General features: G+C 38.7%; 1 protein-coding gene across 1 annotated transcript in view; it reads right to left on the minus strand.

The window, feature by feature from the left end:
- The window catches only part of KLHL14 (kelch like family member 14), a 60,310-nt gene that overhangs the window by 34,225 nt on the left and 11,149 nt on the right, over positions 1–14,936 (minus strand). The window contains exon 2 of the mRNA XM_085220987.1: positions 9,649–9,770. Coding sequence (XP_085077113.1) covers positions 9,649–9,770 — 122 coding nt within the window. The remainder of the gene's footprint in view (positions 1–9,648; positions 9,771–14,936) is intronic.

The raw sequence follows: 14,936 nt of genomic DNA on the forward strand, positions 1-14,936 counted from the left end.
CATCACACCCATTGAGGCATTCCTAGAGCCTGCTTCATTTAAAATTATATGCTCTAGTTATGCAGGGTTTCTGTGTACTAGGGCAAAATGCTTTTTCTGCAGGTTAATTCATTACTATTCAATTTGTTAACACTTTTTTTTTCCTCAGTATGAACAGTCATTTTGCAGTTGCATATCCTATAGAAGCACGATCTCCATTTGGAAGTAGAATCACAGTATATAAATGTGATAGAACAACATACCAAAACCCATCTCTGTAAAGACATATTTGTCTGTTCCTGCAGGTACTTACTCCAGCATTCAGTTAAATGAAAACAGTAGCTCATACAACACCTGGTATGAGACAGAAAACTAAGGAAAAAAAAAACCCAAATCCATAATAAATTTTATTTCTGTCCTTAACAGAGGGAGGGTAGAGGGGTAGGGAAGGGAGGAGGGATAGGGAAGGAAAGGAAGAAAGGAAGCTGTAAGAAAATAGAGAAAAATTGAGAACAGTCTCCTACAAACACTAAGAGACCACAGTGCAATACAGAACATACAACAGTGAAAATAAACTTGAGGATACAAGATGTGCATCTCTCCCCACTAACAGTAGTAGGAAACTGAGAAAAAGAAGGTAGGTTTCTGAAATCTATATTGCAAGCAATTGGAAACCAAACTTCTTGGAAGGAAACTCTTTTGTTTTAGGAAGATTTGAGAGGAGAATATTTACAAAGTGTGTTATCAATTTCTCAAGAAGTCAGAGGATTTCTATGACAATTGTTTATGAATACATTTTGCCCAGCTAGTGGTGCTTTGCCATCCTGTTTGCATCCCATTTGTACACAAATAAAACGTCACATTAGATACTAGAAAAGAGATTGCTTTCTGAAGTAAGCAACTAGGAAGACTCCAGATTTCATTTTCGTCTCCATACATACCTGGTTCTCACTAATGCTACATAAATCCCAGTGCAACTAGATGAAAATAAACACATACATTTTACCTGAAATCATCTAACAAGCAGAAAGCCATGTTTACAGTAAGCACTAAATTCACCCAACACCATGCAATTTTGCATGGAAGCTACCTATTCCAAAGAGCTCAGTTTTTAGAGACACTGGCCAAATAGCGTTAAGGGACCTAGAGAGCTGGTGAGAACGTTTTTGGTGATATTTCTTTTCACTGGAAATCACTTCAGTGACTTTACTGAAAACTATATCTAGCCAAATGGGGCATCTGCTTTGAATGGATGCCAGGCCAACATAGCTTTCAGTTCCTACTCTGCTTGGACAACAGTATGTGTGTTTACAGCTGACTCAAGATTGTCATAGGCTGAGATAACTTGAAATGCTGAAGATCCTTTAAGGCTACATTAAGTCTAAGTGCATATGTTATGTTGCTCACTTGGGTTTGCTGGGAAAGGCATGGCAACTTCTTTGGAGCTATGTTGCTTCTGATCCACAACTGGCTTTGCACAAACTGTGGACAAAGCTGTGGAAACATCCATTAGGACATATACAAGGGACTCAAAGTAATTATACTCTGACTTGAGAAAAGCAGGGTAACGCAGGAACTTGAACTTCAGTTGCCTGCCTTTTCTCCGTGCTACGGAAAGTGTTAATATGAGAAGGGACATTCTAACACAACCACGATTTCACAAAAACATTTTAGAGAACATTTTCATTTTGCCTTGGAATAAAGCTGTAGAAGTTACTGCAAAAATCAAACTCATTCTCAAGCGATCTGTAAAGATGAGCAACTGAAGTTGAAACAGGAGATAGAAAAAGGTAAGTTCTACGAAACAGAAAGAAGTTTTGAGTCAAAGGTTTAGATATACCTGCTAAGATACAGCAGAGACCGGCATCTCTAGAAATCAGCAGCTTTCTTTGCAAGATGTCTACAGAGAAGCACAGAATCAGCAATCACTGTGCAAATGACGCATCTGATATTTCACCTGTCTTACACCTGCCAACTTCTTACCTGGTTCAGCCCACACCTCACCTCTGCACTGTTTTGGCCTCTGCCTAAGAACATTTAGGAACAGGGTTGTATCCACAGACAGCCCTGGCTGAGCACAAGTACTCAGCAGAACATTCAGGTAAGACTTTTTGACTTGAAAGTGACTGCTTGTGAAGCTTCTGAGGATGAAGATGAGTATTTTCAGGCAGGATTGTATATGCAAGAGAAAAATCAACACCCTGAAAGTTATCTTTGCATATGCAAAAGAAAATGAAAAATTTCAAACATCCGGGTTTTCAGAGAGGTAGATGGTGTTCAGAAGTCTGTAACAAATGGCAAAAGGCAGTCAAGAAAACCTGAAAGGCTTTTGAGGGCTTCAGCACAAATAGACTGAAACTGGCTCTAATAAAGCCTAGTAATGTCAGTACAGCTGGTCATTTCAAAGACACTGTGTAGAAAGACATAAAAGAATTGAGAATATAGGAAGAGAAAGGTGTCCATTACCTATGATACACCATGCTTATGATTAAAGTGGGGAATATGCAGAATAATCTGCTTTATGAGTAAGTAGAAATCCTCCATTAAAATTGTTTTAAAAAAAAGTGAATAATTTATATTAGCCCTTCATTTTCTGAGGGTTTCAGCTGAAAGAAGGCAAAATGAACTTAACAGGCTGCTTGGTCAAGCCAGGCACAGAGAATGGAAGTTATCACAACATACAAGTCAATTAACACTTGTGTGTAAAAGCAGAAGCTAATGACATTGTAATCAAAAAGAAAAATACATGGAAGGAGGGCTGACATTTCTTGAGAGTATCTCAAATAATAATGCACAAGAAAATAATATTTAACAAATACAGTATTCACTGTGAGAACATGCTACATTTTCGTTCATTCTTAAAGCTCTGTCTTGCTCTTAGATATGCAGGCATGCATCATTAATGGCACTTGCATGATTGAATTCCCATGCATCATCCTTGGAACAGAAGTTGTGGCTACCTCTAACACACACAAAAAATACTGTACTATATTGCTGTTTCTCACCACTATATTCTCACTTTTCCACATGTGAAAACATGTAGCTTATTGGCAGTGAGCCTGACTGCATTGAATAGGTCTCTAGAATCCAGTGTTGGATAGCTGCACTAGTCAGTCAACATTTCTTTTTATGACTCCCTTGCCTACTGTGACCTTACTTTCCGGTTTTATAACTCCTTAAAAGGGGTTAAATGTAAGGATAAGAAATACAAATGGAATTTATGTTTAAAATTAGCTTTTAATGTGACCAGAGTACTTGCCTAAGAAAGAGAATAAATAGGGGCATATGGATATGCGTATACATACTTGCACAACTTCTACATATACCTACCACAATTACTGAACTTGCCTAGCAGGTAATATCAAGACTTCTGCCTTAGTAATACACTAATGCTTGCTCAAGCTTTTCAGTGCAGTGGTGAAACCATCCTTGATACAGCACTAAAGCAGAAACTGCAGCATTCTAGACTGCTGGATAAATGAAGTAAGAGAGAAGAAATTTATCAGGGCTGCCAAGAGCTGTTCATCAGGACATTTTTGATTAACATAAGTGTGTACTATTCTCACTAGTGATGAAAAAGAAATTATAACTGGCACATGTCAAGAGATTTAACTTGTCCATCTGACTCTACTCACTTCTTGCAAACACCACCTCTTTTATTCAATCTACCAATTGATTAGAGGTAAATTGAAGGAGGAAAGCTTTGCTTCTAACACACTAACATTCTTCTAGAAAAGTAAAAGTTCTACACTGAATTCAATTACTTAAAAGAATAAAAACATCCAACAGCACAGTATCTGCTAGGCATACAGCAGTATTTAAACTGACATTAATGCCTTTGAAAATTTCTTCTAAGAACTTGTGATGTAAGCATATTGGTTATCTACAAAAAAGACAGTATAATCTATCTGGAAAAGAAAATATGGCAGAGTTTTTTGTTTGTTTGTTTTGGGGGGAAAATTGGTTAAGGCACACGAAGTACCAACAAACTGCAGTGCCAAAGCTATTTCAGAAAACAGTGGAGCAAGGTCTTTGTTATTAACTTACCCAGGAAGAACAGAGTACTGTTCTGTACAGGAAAGGCTGACACAGTTAAGTGTCACAGAACTGTCAGCAGAAACAGAAAAGAAATACCCACTATTCCAGCAGAAAAAAAAAAAAAAAAAAAAAATGAGGCTGGGACAGAGAGTGACCCAGGTTTTCTGATGCTGACAATGACATGAAGCAAACCATTTTTTCTTCTCACGTGACTTCTCTGTTGATAACAATGAATAAATAATGCCCTTGCACTTCTGAAAGGTTTTGTAGAACCACCAGTACATTTAAGTGAAGGTTGACACTCAGAACGCTGCTCCTGAAGTTGGAGGACTGCTGCCCAGGAGGCTGCACTGTCACAAAAAGCACTGAAGGAAAATTTAGAAGCCAGAACAACAGAAATAAAAATATGCTGTATGCTAACCAAGATACCCAAAGTAGAAGTTGCCTCATGCGAAAACGAAAACACAGCTAATCAGGGGAAGGAAGATGCACTCACAAAGGAGCACAGAAAGGTTACTGGCCACTTGTTGTGTCCATCAGACAGAGGCAGACAAGCAATTGACAACTCCCTGATATTGTATAATTGCTGCTGACATGGAAGAGAGAGATGGAGAAGGATATCAAAGTGTCCGATTCATTATTTGTCCTTCCAGACTGATCAAACACAACAGACTGAAGTAGACCTAGAAAAGAGCAGGAAGTTCACAGAAATTCGAGAGTTAAAAATCAGGTTAAAGCTATCTAGGTGACTAGAAAGGAGGTGCTGGTTATCCTGGTAAAACTCTTCACTCTGGTGACCTTTTATGCATTTCCTTGTCTTCCCTATCCAAATATATCGCCTATGTTACACTTATCATTGGCCAATGGCATTGGCTTTTACACTGATTTCAAATCCAAACAAGTGCAATACCTAAGCATAAATGCACTATTGCCCATGCGTGTACTTGTGATTATTTTTGATTCCTCTTCATGGTTTAGACAGACAACATGGTTATCTAGGGAGGGTAAGGAATGTTATAGTTAGCATCTTCTTGAAAAACAAAGTACTGATATGAAGGAAAGATCTGCAGCAGCTTACTACAGATGGGAAGTGCCCTTTAAGTGTTAGTAATGTTTCCTAATATTTTACCCCTTTGTGCATTAGACAGACAAAAAGTCCTGTGTTGAGAGTATACCTCAAAATGCGTAAGACACCTTTTCTCTCCTACTTATCACTTCTAATCAGACAGATGGATACACTGCTATGAAAAAATACAAAAAACCTCTCCAAAAATAAAACAAGGACTGCATCATTTTTATTTATTTCTTTCATTCTCTGTTCAGGTAGCAAGAAATTTAATTCCAGTTGGATCAGTCTCTTGTGATATTTTTTTCTTTCATTTAATATATTTTTTAAATGCTCAGAGGCATTATGACAGAAAAGCATGTATTTTTTGTCCTGGTTTATACTCATCATCTTTACCATTACAACAAGACAAAAGCATTAAAGTAAAATTAATCATGTCAAAAGATTTTAGCAAAAAACAAGTGAGACCATGCATAAAGCATCGCTTTGTCTAGTGTGAAGTCACGCTCTGATTAAAAACATATAATGAAAGTGAAAGTAATACATCATTGCCTTAGCAATAGGGTTTTTGGGAGAGCTATACAATTCTGAACATGAAAAAAAAAGTCTTTGTAGGCTTCATTTTTTTGAAACTTGCATTGATTACAGAATAATTCTAACAAATAAAACATTATTTCACATCTTTAAAGTTTAATTAATCTTAAACATTGCAGATAAAGCAAACAACCAAAGGAGTTCCATGATTCCTGGCAGAGCTGTAGCTCATAATTAAAATAGAAGTAGTGGTGACTGGTTCTGGCCAATGAGGCATAAGGTTGCGATATGGGGACCCCTGATTGTCATGCACCCAGTAAGTAGTTACAAGGACAGTAAAACCTCATAGAATAATGCAAAACCTTTCAGAGAGCAGAACTTCACTGCTTGTAAGGATTATCAAATACCCATCAGCTTCAGTTTGTGTCACTGCCAGCAGCAGCCTGGTGCTGTTACATGACATAGGCAGCACTCGGTTAAAAAACGAACCAGGGGTGCGTATGTGTAAGCAAGGCTGGAAAGAAAACACTAAAGATCCGTTTGCTGTACTTGGCCATACAGTCTATAAAATCCTCTACTTTGCTCAAGCATGACTGTACAATAAGAAATGTTTCAAATTATACAGAAATCTGCACCTTATGAATCTCAGGTTAGGACTGTGACCCCATCAAATAAAATAAGGTGGCAGAAAATGTTTGTGAAATGCCACTTGTTCTCTCTTTTTCTGTCTCTGTCCTTTGTTGCCAACATAGAAAAAATAACTCTGAGAAATACAAGACAGGAAATATACACAGTAATACTAGACTGTGAAAAATCTACCTATCCCTTGAGCCATAGCATTCTTGCCTATAGATGATGACATTAAAAAATTGGAAATGGGTGCACGCTTCCCCTCCTCTTCTGGATCTATGAACAAGGCAAGTTGTTTTCCTGATTCCTTTAGAATTACTCCCATTAGTACTGATGCGTTTGGTGCTTTGGGTAGCCAGGCAGAGAGAGGTGGGCAGTATCCCCTGCCAATAGATCTAGTCTCGTAGTGGGAACAAAATGAGATTGCTACTCTGCTGAGCTGTCATACTCAATAGCTTGTGCTGTTCCACCTGTAACCATCTTCACGGCTCCAAATACAGAGCTATGGCTTACATGGAGGCAGCAGTTCCTGACGGCTGGCGTTTTGCGTTCCCTGTACATTGCACAAGGCAGGACACAGAACCCTAAGTAAAGAAATAGGTCCAACAGCCACTCCAAAGAGAAAAGAAAGGAAGAAACACAAGAAGCAAGCACCTGTCTGCACATTAGTTCGCAGATCCCACTGAATAACTTCTGGGGCTCCTCTCAGTAGAGGGTGAGAGGAGACTACATCTCCTCTTCAGTGGATGCACCCAGGAGCAAGTTTGCCAGATTGTATCCCTACCTCCAAATGTCGCTGGCATGGACTGTAAAAAAAAAAAAAAATGAGTAATGCAGATGGAAGAGGAAATGTTTGCTACTATTAGGAGGAAATGACATACACCTCAGGTGATAATGAAATAGAAGCACCCTGAGGTACCAGATACAAAGTCTAACACTGTTTTCATCAAAAAGTCACAGAGCAGGACACAGGTTTTTCTCTGTCCCTGTTCTCCAGGAGCAAGCTCCTCCAAGTAGGGGGTAATCTGCAACCTCAGGACCAACAATGCTGTTTGAACAAGTGAAAAAAAAAAAAAAAAAGCAGAAATAACCTCCCTCTCCTTCACTGCTGATTGTAAGCTAGAATAAGATAAACAGATCAATTATTTTCCAAAACTGTTGATTGGAATAGAGCTAGCAGTAAAAGGATAAGAAGTGGACAAAAATATACTTCCTAAATTGCGAAAAATACACCAAAACCAAAGATAGCACAACGTCCTTAAATTCCCATGTGCCAGCTAAACATCACAGTATGTTTATTCAACACCATAAGTGCACTGTACTGTCACCATGTTATACTGTGACTAGTTTGTAGTCTTTCCTAAAACAGCTCAACAACAGTTTTTAAAACCATTGAGTCCATGTACTCACATACTATACCAGGGTCATTCAATGGACAAGATAAAAGCTCTATTCCAACCTGTTCCCACTTCTTACTTTCTTTAATATTAAGTTGGAAAACAATGCAGGGGCATAAAACATCTGCTTACTTGAAATGCTTGCTTCAATTTTGCAAAAATAATTATTGTTAATATTTGGCAAGTAGTAATATTCTCTAGTGAACTGTGCTTGCTATGGTTAAGTCTTATTCAGTGAGAAAAGACAAGTGTTCTCTTCAGCATATCTAAAACACAAGCCCAGACCAACAGGATGGAAAGATAGTTTTTGTTTACTACCTGGTGCTACTTGTACCAGAAAAGCCTACATTATTTTGATAAAAATTACATAAAATAGTTCACAAGTATCTTTTTATACCACCATAAATGGCTGTGCTATTCAAATACTAGCTGTGAAGTCAAGTCAATATTTTTAACCAGAACATTTAGGTATCTTGCCTCCAGGTGCATTTTCCTACAGCTTTGAAGATAGCATCACACTGTTAGTAAGCAAGAACTGAATAAATTTCATTCTTACAAAATCTTACATATCTACAGGTATCTGAGATTCAGAATAAAGTTATTTAATGCAGTGGAGGGTTCAGATCTTGAAGCGAGGGTTGCATCTCTCTTGCGTATCAAGGTAAGCCATTGGATTAGACACAACAAATTCAAAAATACAGAATGTGTTGGTTCTACATAATATTATTTTTCACTGACCATTTTTAGAATTTTCTTTTACTTTCAGAGCTAAGTACCCTATTCTACTGTTCTAAAAAACGTGAGGCGTAGCATATCCCTTCCTTAGCATGAATGTTGTAGACTTCCACAGTATACAGTTCATATTTCCCCTTTATAATTTCCATTCTTAAATAATGCCTTCAATTATTAACCCAGGGCACCTAATTCTAAGCAAGTCTTTATGGTGCAGCATTTTGAGAACAGCTCCTAAATTGTTCATAGGATAAGGCAATTTGCAGAGGCATTGTTTCAATGCATCATAAGTCTTTTTAATTCTATTTCTTCCTAATCTGTGCATATAATTTAAACATGAATGCATCCCATTAAAAGGTTTAGACAACAGATGAAGAACAGAATTCTGTAAAATGTGATTTTATTTCAAAATAAGGATGTATATTAGGAAATCCAGGTTTTACCAGTTGTCCAGTTTTAGAAGGATGGCTTTGATTTATGGATCAAAATTGCTCATTTATTATTTTATCTATACTGCTTTGGGCAATTTTGACAGTTAAAATTTAGTTTTATTGACCAATGCAGCCAGTTTAGCCACAAGGGGACTAATGCACACAGCCTGCTGCACTCAAGAAGCTATGATTTGATTCCATGACCAAGTTAGACTGGGAATCGCAACCAACAATAAGTTCTAAAGTCCTCAATGCTCCAGGCAAAATACATGCTCTAAAACACAATCAACCTTCAAAAGAAGGTGGGGAGAAATTCTGTGATAGAAGCCACCATACACTGTATACTGCAGCTCACATATTCCACCAATGTTTCTGCCAGCAGTGGATGCAGAACAGTACAAAGAAAATCTTTCTTTAATGACTGCAGACAACAGATAAAGCTGGAAGAAGGAAATGAAAATGCAGAAGAGAACTGAAGGTGTGCTCTAGTAAAATGACTCACCAGGTAACTGAGTGAGAAAACTGACTAAACATTGTCTTATTTTTTTCCTAAACTAGATTTTGTTCACATCTACATAAATATGCATGCATTCATGTCACAGGATGGAAGACTTACAAGTTTACTTAAAAAACTTACTGGAATGATTTTAAGCCAATGTTAATTTAGGCCTATCCTATTATAAAATTAGCATCTTCTGCAATCTCAATTTATTGCTCCATTGTGAAGCCCCTTGTGATACATAAACAAATCTCTGAAGAGAAACAAATCAATAAAGTGTCTAATTTGATTAACCATGTTTTTAAACCCATCAAGAAAACTGTACAAAAATAAACCACTTACTTGTCAGTATTTTCCACGTCTTCTTTTCATCATCATAATACTGAACCAAATTGCTGGGTAGCCGGTCAGGTCCAGGAGGCAATCCTCCAACCAATAACAGCATTTTCTTATTGGAACGAATTCTTCACCCAAAACAAGAAGACAGATGAACAACCGCATTACTGAAGAGTATTTTTAGTGGCAACAAAATCATAACCATCAAAAGAATGTTCACTGCTTGCAGTTTTCCATTTCATTTTTTGTGTTTCTTTCCCCAATCATGTCTCAACAATTTTTTGAACCAAGCAGAAAAATGATCAGAAAAGCTGCATATCTCTCTACTCATGGAATAATAAGCTTCCTTTATGCAATTTGTTAGAGGTTCATTCTAGAACGACCTTTTTCTTATATTATCCCTTTAAATCATCACTCTTTACAGCTGAATACACATGAAATGCTCTGGAGTTGTACTAAGGTTAAGCATTAAAGTTGCATGTCAAAAATCGTATTAGTCAAAATCATTATTATAAGCCATTCTACACTCAAAGAACCTTGAAAAAATTAAGGTTATGCAGAGACTTTGTGAGCCAACTCTTTAATCACACACTGAACTTCAGATATATAGTTTAGCACAATTAGCAGCACTGGGCAAACGGTTATGGGTTAAACACTACTTACAAGCATTTTTGTTTGTTTAATTTAGCCCAGGCTCTTGCTTTCCCTCTCCCCCAGCTCTCCCCCCTTCTCCTTGCTCTCCCCCTGTGCACCACTGGCTATAGCAACACCAATTGGTAAAAATGAGACTGTGATGTTGTTGTGAGCCTCCCCAGAGTGGAGCCCTGCCAATGCTTGCCACTGATCCAGCGGCATGAACCTGCTCAACTGTGCAAAGTCACTCTAATTCCCTCCCTCTGTTTTTCTACCTTCTCCCCCAGGGGGCAACCACTGAAAGGAGTGACTACCCACCCATCAACTGCTGGCAATTCGCTGCTATTAACCGTGACCGTGATTCCCAATCTGCCTGGCAGTTCTTAAGAACAGGACTGCAATGTCTCATATGCAGTAAAAGCGGTTATCTGCACCCTGGCCTCCAACACTCTACCTGATGAATGGTACGCTTTCTTCACAACATTAAGGGATTTAGCACAATTGGAAGCAAAAAGGGGAGGGAAGGCCCAGACCCCCGGATGAGTCTCGGTGCTTTAACAGTCACTTCACATACAATTGAACTTTCATCGGTAATACTAAGCTAGAGAGTGATAACAATGAAATAAGGTCTATGCTTAAACTGTTCCTGTTAAGGAGGAAGGTGAAGTAGCCTGGAATATCTGCACCAACGTGGACGAATGTGCAGGAGGACCATGCATTTAATGGAAAGTATCCTTACAAAACACCAACGTTTTTCCCATCAGAGCAATATCACTGCAGCAATCAATATGTTGGTCTGTAGTAGACTCTCCCGGCAAAGCAAGCTGGGGAATGCTGCTGACCAAAGCCCATCTCCACCACCCTGCAGGTGCTCCAGGCCCTACAGAGCTCTCCAAGATGCTTTGCCACAAAGACATGCAAGTGGACTCCCTCCAGTTACGGCCTAAAATAAACGGTGAGGAAAGCCTTACCCCATTGGTGCCAAGAATGCAACCCCTCTTCAGGAGACTGTGCGAAATGACTTGAGCTGTGCTTTAGATGTGTACAGCCACCCAAAATAATAAAATCACAAAATCACTGAAGTTGGAAAAGACCACTGAGACCACTTAATCCAACCATCAATACCCCCAATCACGTCCTTCAGTGCCACATCCACACAGTTCTTGAGCACCTCCAGGGACAGTTACTCCACCACCTCCCTGGGCAGCCACTCCCTTGCCACTCTTTCTGAGAAGAAATTGTTCCTAATACCCAACCTGAGCCACCTCTTGTGCAACATAATGCCATTCTCCCTCATCTTATCGCTGCTACTTGGGAGAAGAGGCCGGCTCTCACCTCACCATAACCTCCTTTCAGGGAGTAGAGACATCTCCCCTCAACCTCCTCTTCTCCAGACTGACCAATCCCCCCAGAAGTTCCCTCTGCCACTTGCTTCTCCTAAGACTTACACTTCAGACCCTCCAGCTTCGCAGCCCTGAACTTCATTCAGGAAGGGAGCACAAGGATGAATACCTGATTCAGATGATACTTACAAATGAAAGCCTTCAAATAGCTATAAAGAGGATGACTACAGATGTAGATCCATCTATCACAGTGATGGCCAGGGAATTCTCTGGCAGATGGCCTTGTTTGTTTTTCAAAGAATTGAGGGCTCATGGAAGGTCTTGAATTACCAGCAGGAAAAAAAAAGTCGCTCTCCTGGTGTGGGCAGGCATTGCACAGTGTGGGCAGTGACACCATACCATGCTCCCAGCTCCAGACAGCCCCCACAGCCTACAGGCTTTCTGAGCAACCAGCCTTTGACCTTGGCACTAAACCTGCTATTTACTGTCAGATGATGACTGTTACCTGCCCACTAGACTATGTCTATCAGGAGCCATCTCGTGATTGCTGTCAGCACAGACTCAACTCAGTGAGACCAAGCTCTGGGGAAAGCTTTCATAAACGTTTGCCAGCATCTTGAAATGTTCAATCTCCCAGTAAGGTTTTTAATGAGAGAACACTTGATAAAAACTATGCAATGCAGGAGCGTGATAAACTATTTTTGGTACGAGTTAGGGATGACTACACATGTAACAAGTGGCGGAGCAAACCAGAGCCATAAGTCAGTTATGCATGGCCATCCCTAACAATAGAGAATAAATTGTTTATTCCAACCCCCTCGTGTTGTATGTTATATCACAATCAACTCCCTGTGTATTCTAAAATACAGAATGCCCTTGCAAGGTTTACTTGATAAAGGAGTTTATTTTGATTTTCATCTTTCATCTGTGAAACTCCCTTCTAACTCCAAAGCACTGTGAAAAACCAATGAATGGCCAAGGCTCAATAGTTAAGGTGAAGAATGAAATGTCAGATGTAACTCAGAGTTTCCAGACTTTGGCAGCTGCAACTATCCTTAACATTACTTTTCCAGCTAAACAATCTGAGAATTTGCTATATCCTGAGAAGTGGTGGCACAGTTACCTGGGAATTTCTAAAAACATCTAATTTTCTTACATACTTTATATGGGAAGCAGTATGAACAGCAACCTTTCATTGAAGTTTAATACATATTTAATAGCGAGCATAGTCCCCATCAAAAGCAAAGTGAATTCTCACTTGACTACCAAGAAATGTGTTACCTCACTCAAGAACATACAATATGCAACTAATCTGCCTTGAGAGCTCTTCTAGTGTAAAGATAATATAGTGACTGAAGATATGTATGTTTCTAAAGAGATGTTTTCTCAGAGTCAATTCTGTTTACTTGAAACCAATTCTGCTCTTTAAGTTTTGTGTGAATCCCAATATTCAGAGTTCAAAAAAAAGTGTTCTCAGCTATATTATATTACGTTAGATCTGTGTTTGGTATCACACTGAGCAGCTCTGTTAAAACATTCTCATACATCTCACCACATATTTTAGTATATGAAACATCTGGAAATAATCACTGCATATATGTAGAAGCCTTTTCTAAATATTAATAATGCAATTCAGTGAAACACTAAGATGAATGAAAAATTAAAAAATATACGTAAGACAAAGATTCTCCTCTCCCTGCATTATTATGTATTTGCTATTTAGATAACTCAGTAATATCGTGAGTAACACCTGGTATTCTGTCTGAAACACTCTCTTCATAGTTCTTATTTCACAGTCTAATATACTTCTCAGTCACATTCTGTGGTTCACAGTGTCGCTAGCAATGCTATTACGAGCATCTTGTGTTCAATAAATAGCAGCAGGCCTTGGTCAGGAAAGCTAAAGTAAGTAACGCTTACCATGAACCAGCAGGCCAATGTCACATAAAAAGCTGATTTTTATCTCATTGATATCTTATCCCAAAAGCATTTCCTATACCTACAATGCAGAACTCTAGTTCTGACTGATACATATACATGTACTGTTATTATTCTGCAAACACTTTGCAGTTTCTGTTCTGCAAATATTTTAGAACAATTCACCTTCATTAAGATTCTGGGTACTCTATGTGGCCTGAAACTTATTTTGTTACAAGACTGTAAACCAAAGTATATTTTGAAGTCAACATGTGTGGTTTCATTTAGGCACAGAAAACCTGAAGATTCTGAATTTGAGAACTCAAATTGTTTCACTGTCAGAACTGTTGAATACCTATTACATACTTAAATGCTGCTGACCTCCAAGGCTGCAGGAGATGTGCATCAGCTCTGAAATTCAGGGTCCTTATTCAACAGTCTAAACTAACTGTGAGTATACTGGGCAAAACACTGAGCCCAGAAGAATTTATCACCTTATGAATAATCAGCAGAAAAGACAGTGAGAGATCTCATTAACCCTTACAGCCACATCCACTCAAAGCTCCTTTGCAACCACGATAGCCTCATGTTAACGGAAAACACATTAATAGGAAATATTATTCTTGTACTTTTTTTTTTTTTTAAATTAGCTTATCCATCAGTCTTGCACTGCTGTGTTTTCCCCAACTTTACACTTAATGGAAGTTCATTCTACAAAGACAGGAAAGAAAATAAGCTCCATCAACAGGTTTGCTCCAGATTCCTTCAGTTTTTAAACAATGCAGTAAAGCTTCACTTTCTGCATTCATGAATGCAGAGAGAATAGAATGCAAGAGAATAAAACAAAGAATGATGATCCTGTGTTTCTTCAGAAATTCTGTGTAGTGTTACATCAGAAAGAAAACTGCATCTTGGACATAAAGGTGATAATGGCAATCCATGGGAAAAAAAAAAAAAAAGAAAGAAAAAAAAGCTGTTCCAACTCCACTTTCAGATTAACTCAAAGCTACAATAGCACCAAAACCCTGGACCATTCTCTTATAGTCACTGTCACTCCTACTTGAGTATGGAAGGAGTCAGGTGGCTCTTCAGACCAGGAAACTTGTGGTACATGTGTGATGCCTCACTCCTGCTTGAGCTCTGACCTGACATGCAGCAGAGGCAAACTAAAATTCAGACATCTTCTCACTGAACTGAGGCTCAAACACAGTAGGCAAAAGACCAACTCAGATTTAGCGAGAGCACATGAATGGGTGGTAAATCTTAGGTACACCCACAGATTTGAGAAAATAGAGGCTGATACACTGTAATATCACACCAAAGCAACAAAGTAGCAAGAATCCCAGAAAAAGCATACGCGAATAATCTGTATCAGTTAGCATTTCAGATACAGGCCTTTCT

This window comes from Meleagris gallopavo, chromosome 3, assembly GCF_905368555.1.
Source record: "Meleagris gallopavo chromosome 3, MGAL_WU_HG_1.1, whole genome shotgun sequence".
In the NCBI taxonomy this organism is placed as follows: Eukaryota; Metazoa; Chordata; class Aves; order Galliformes; family Phasianidae; genus Meleagris; species Meleagris gallopavo.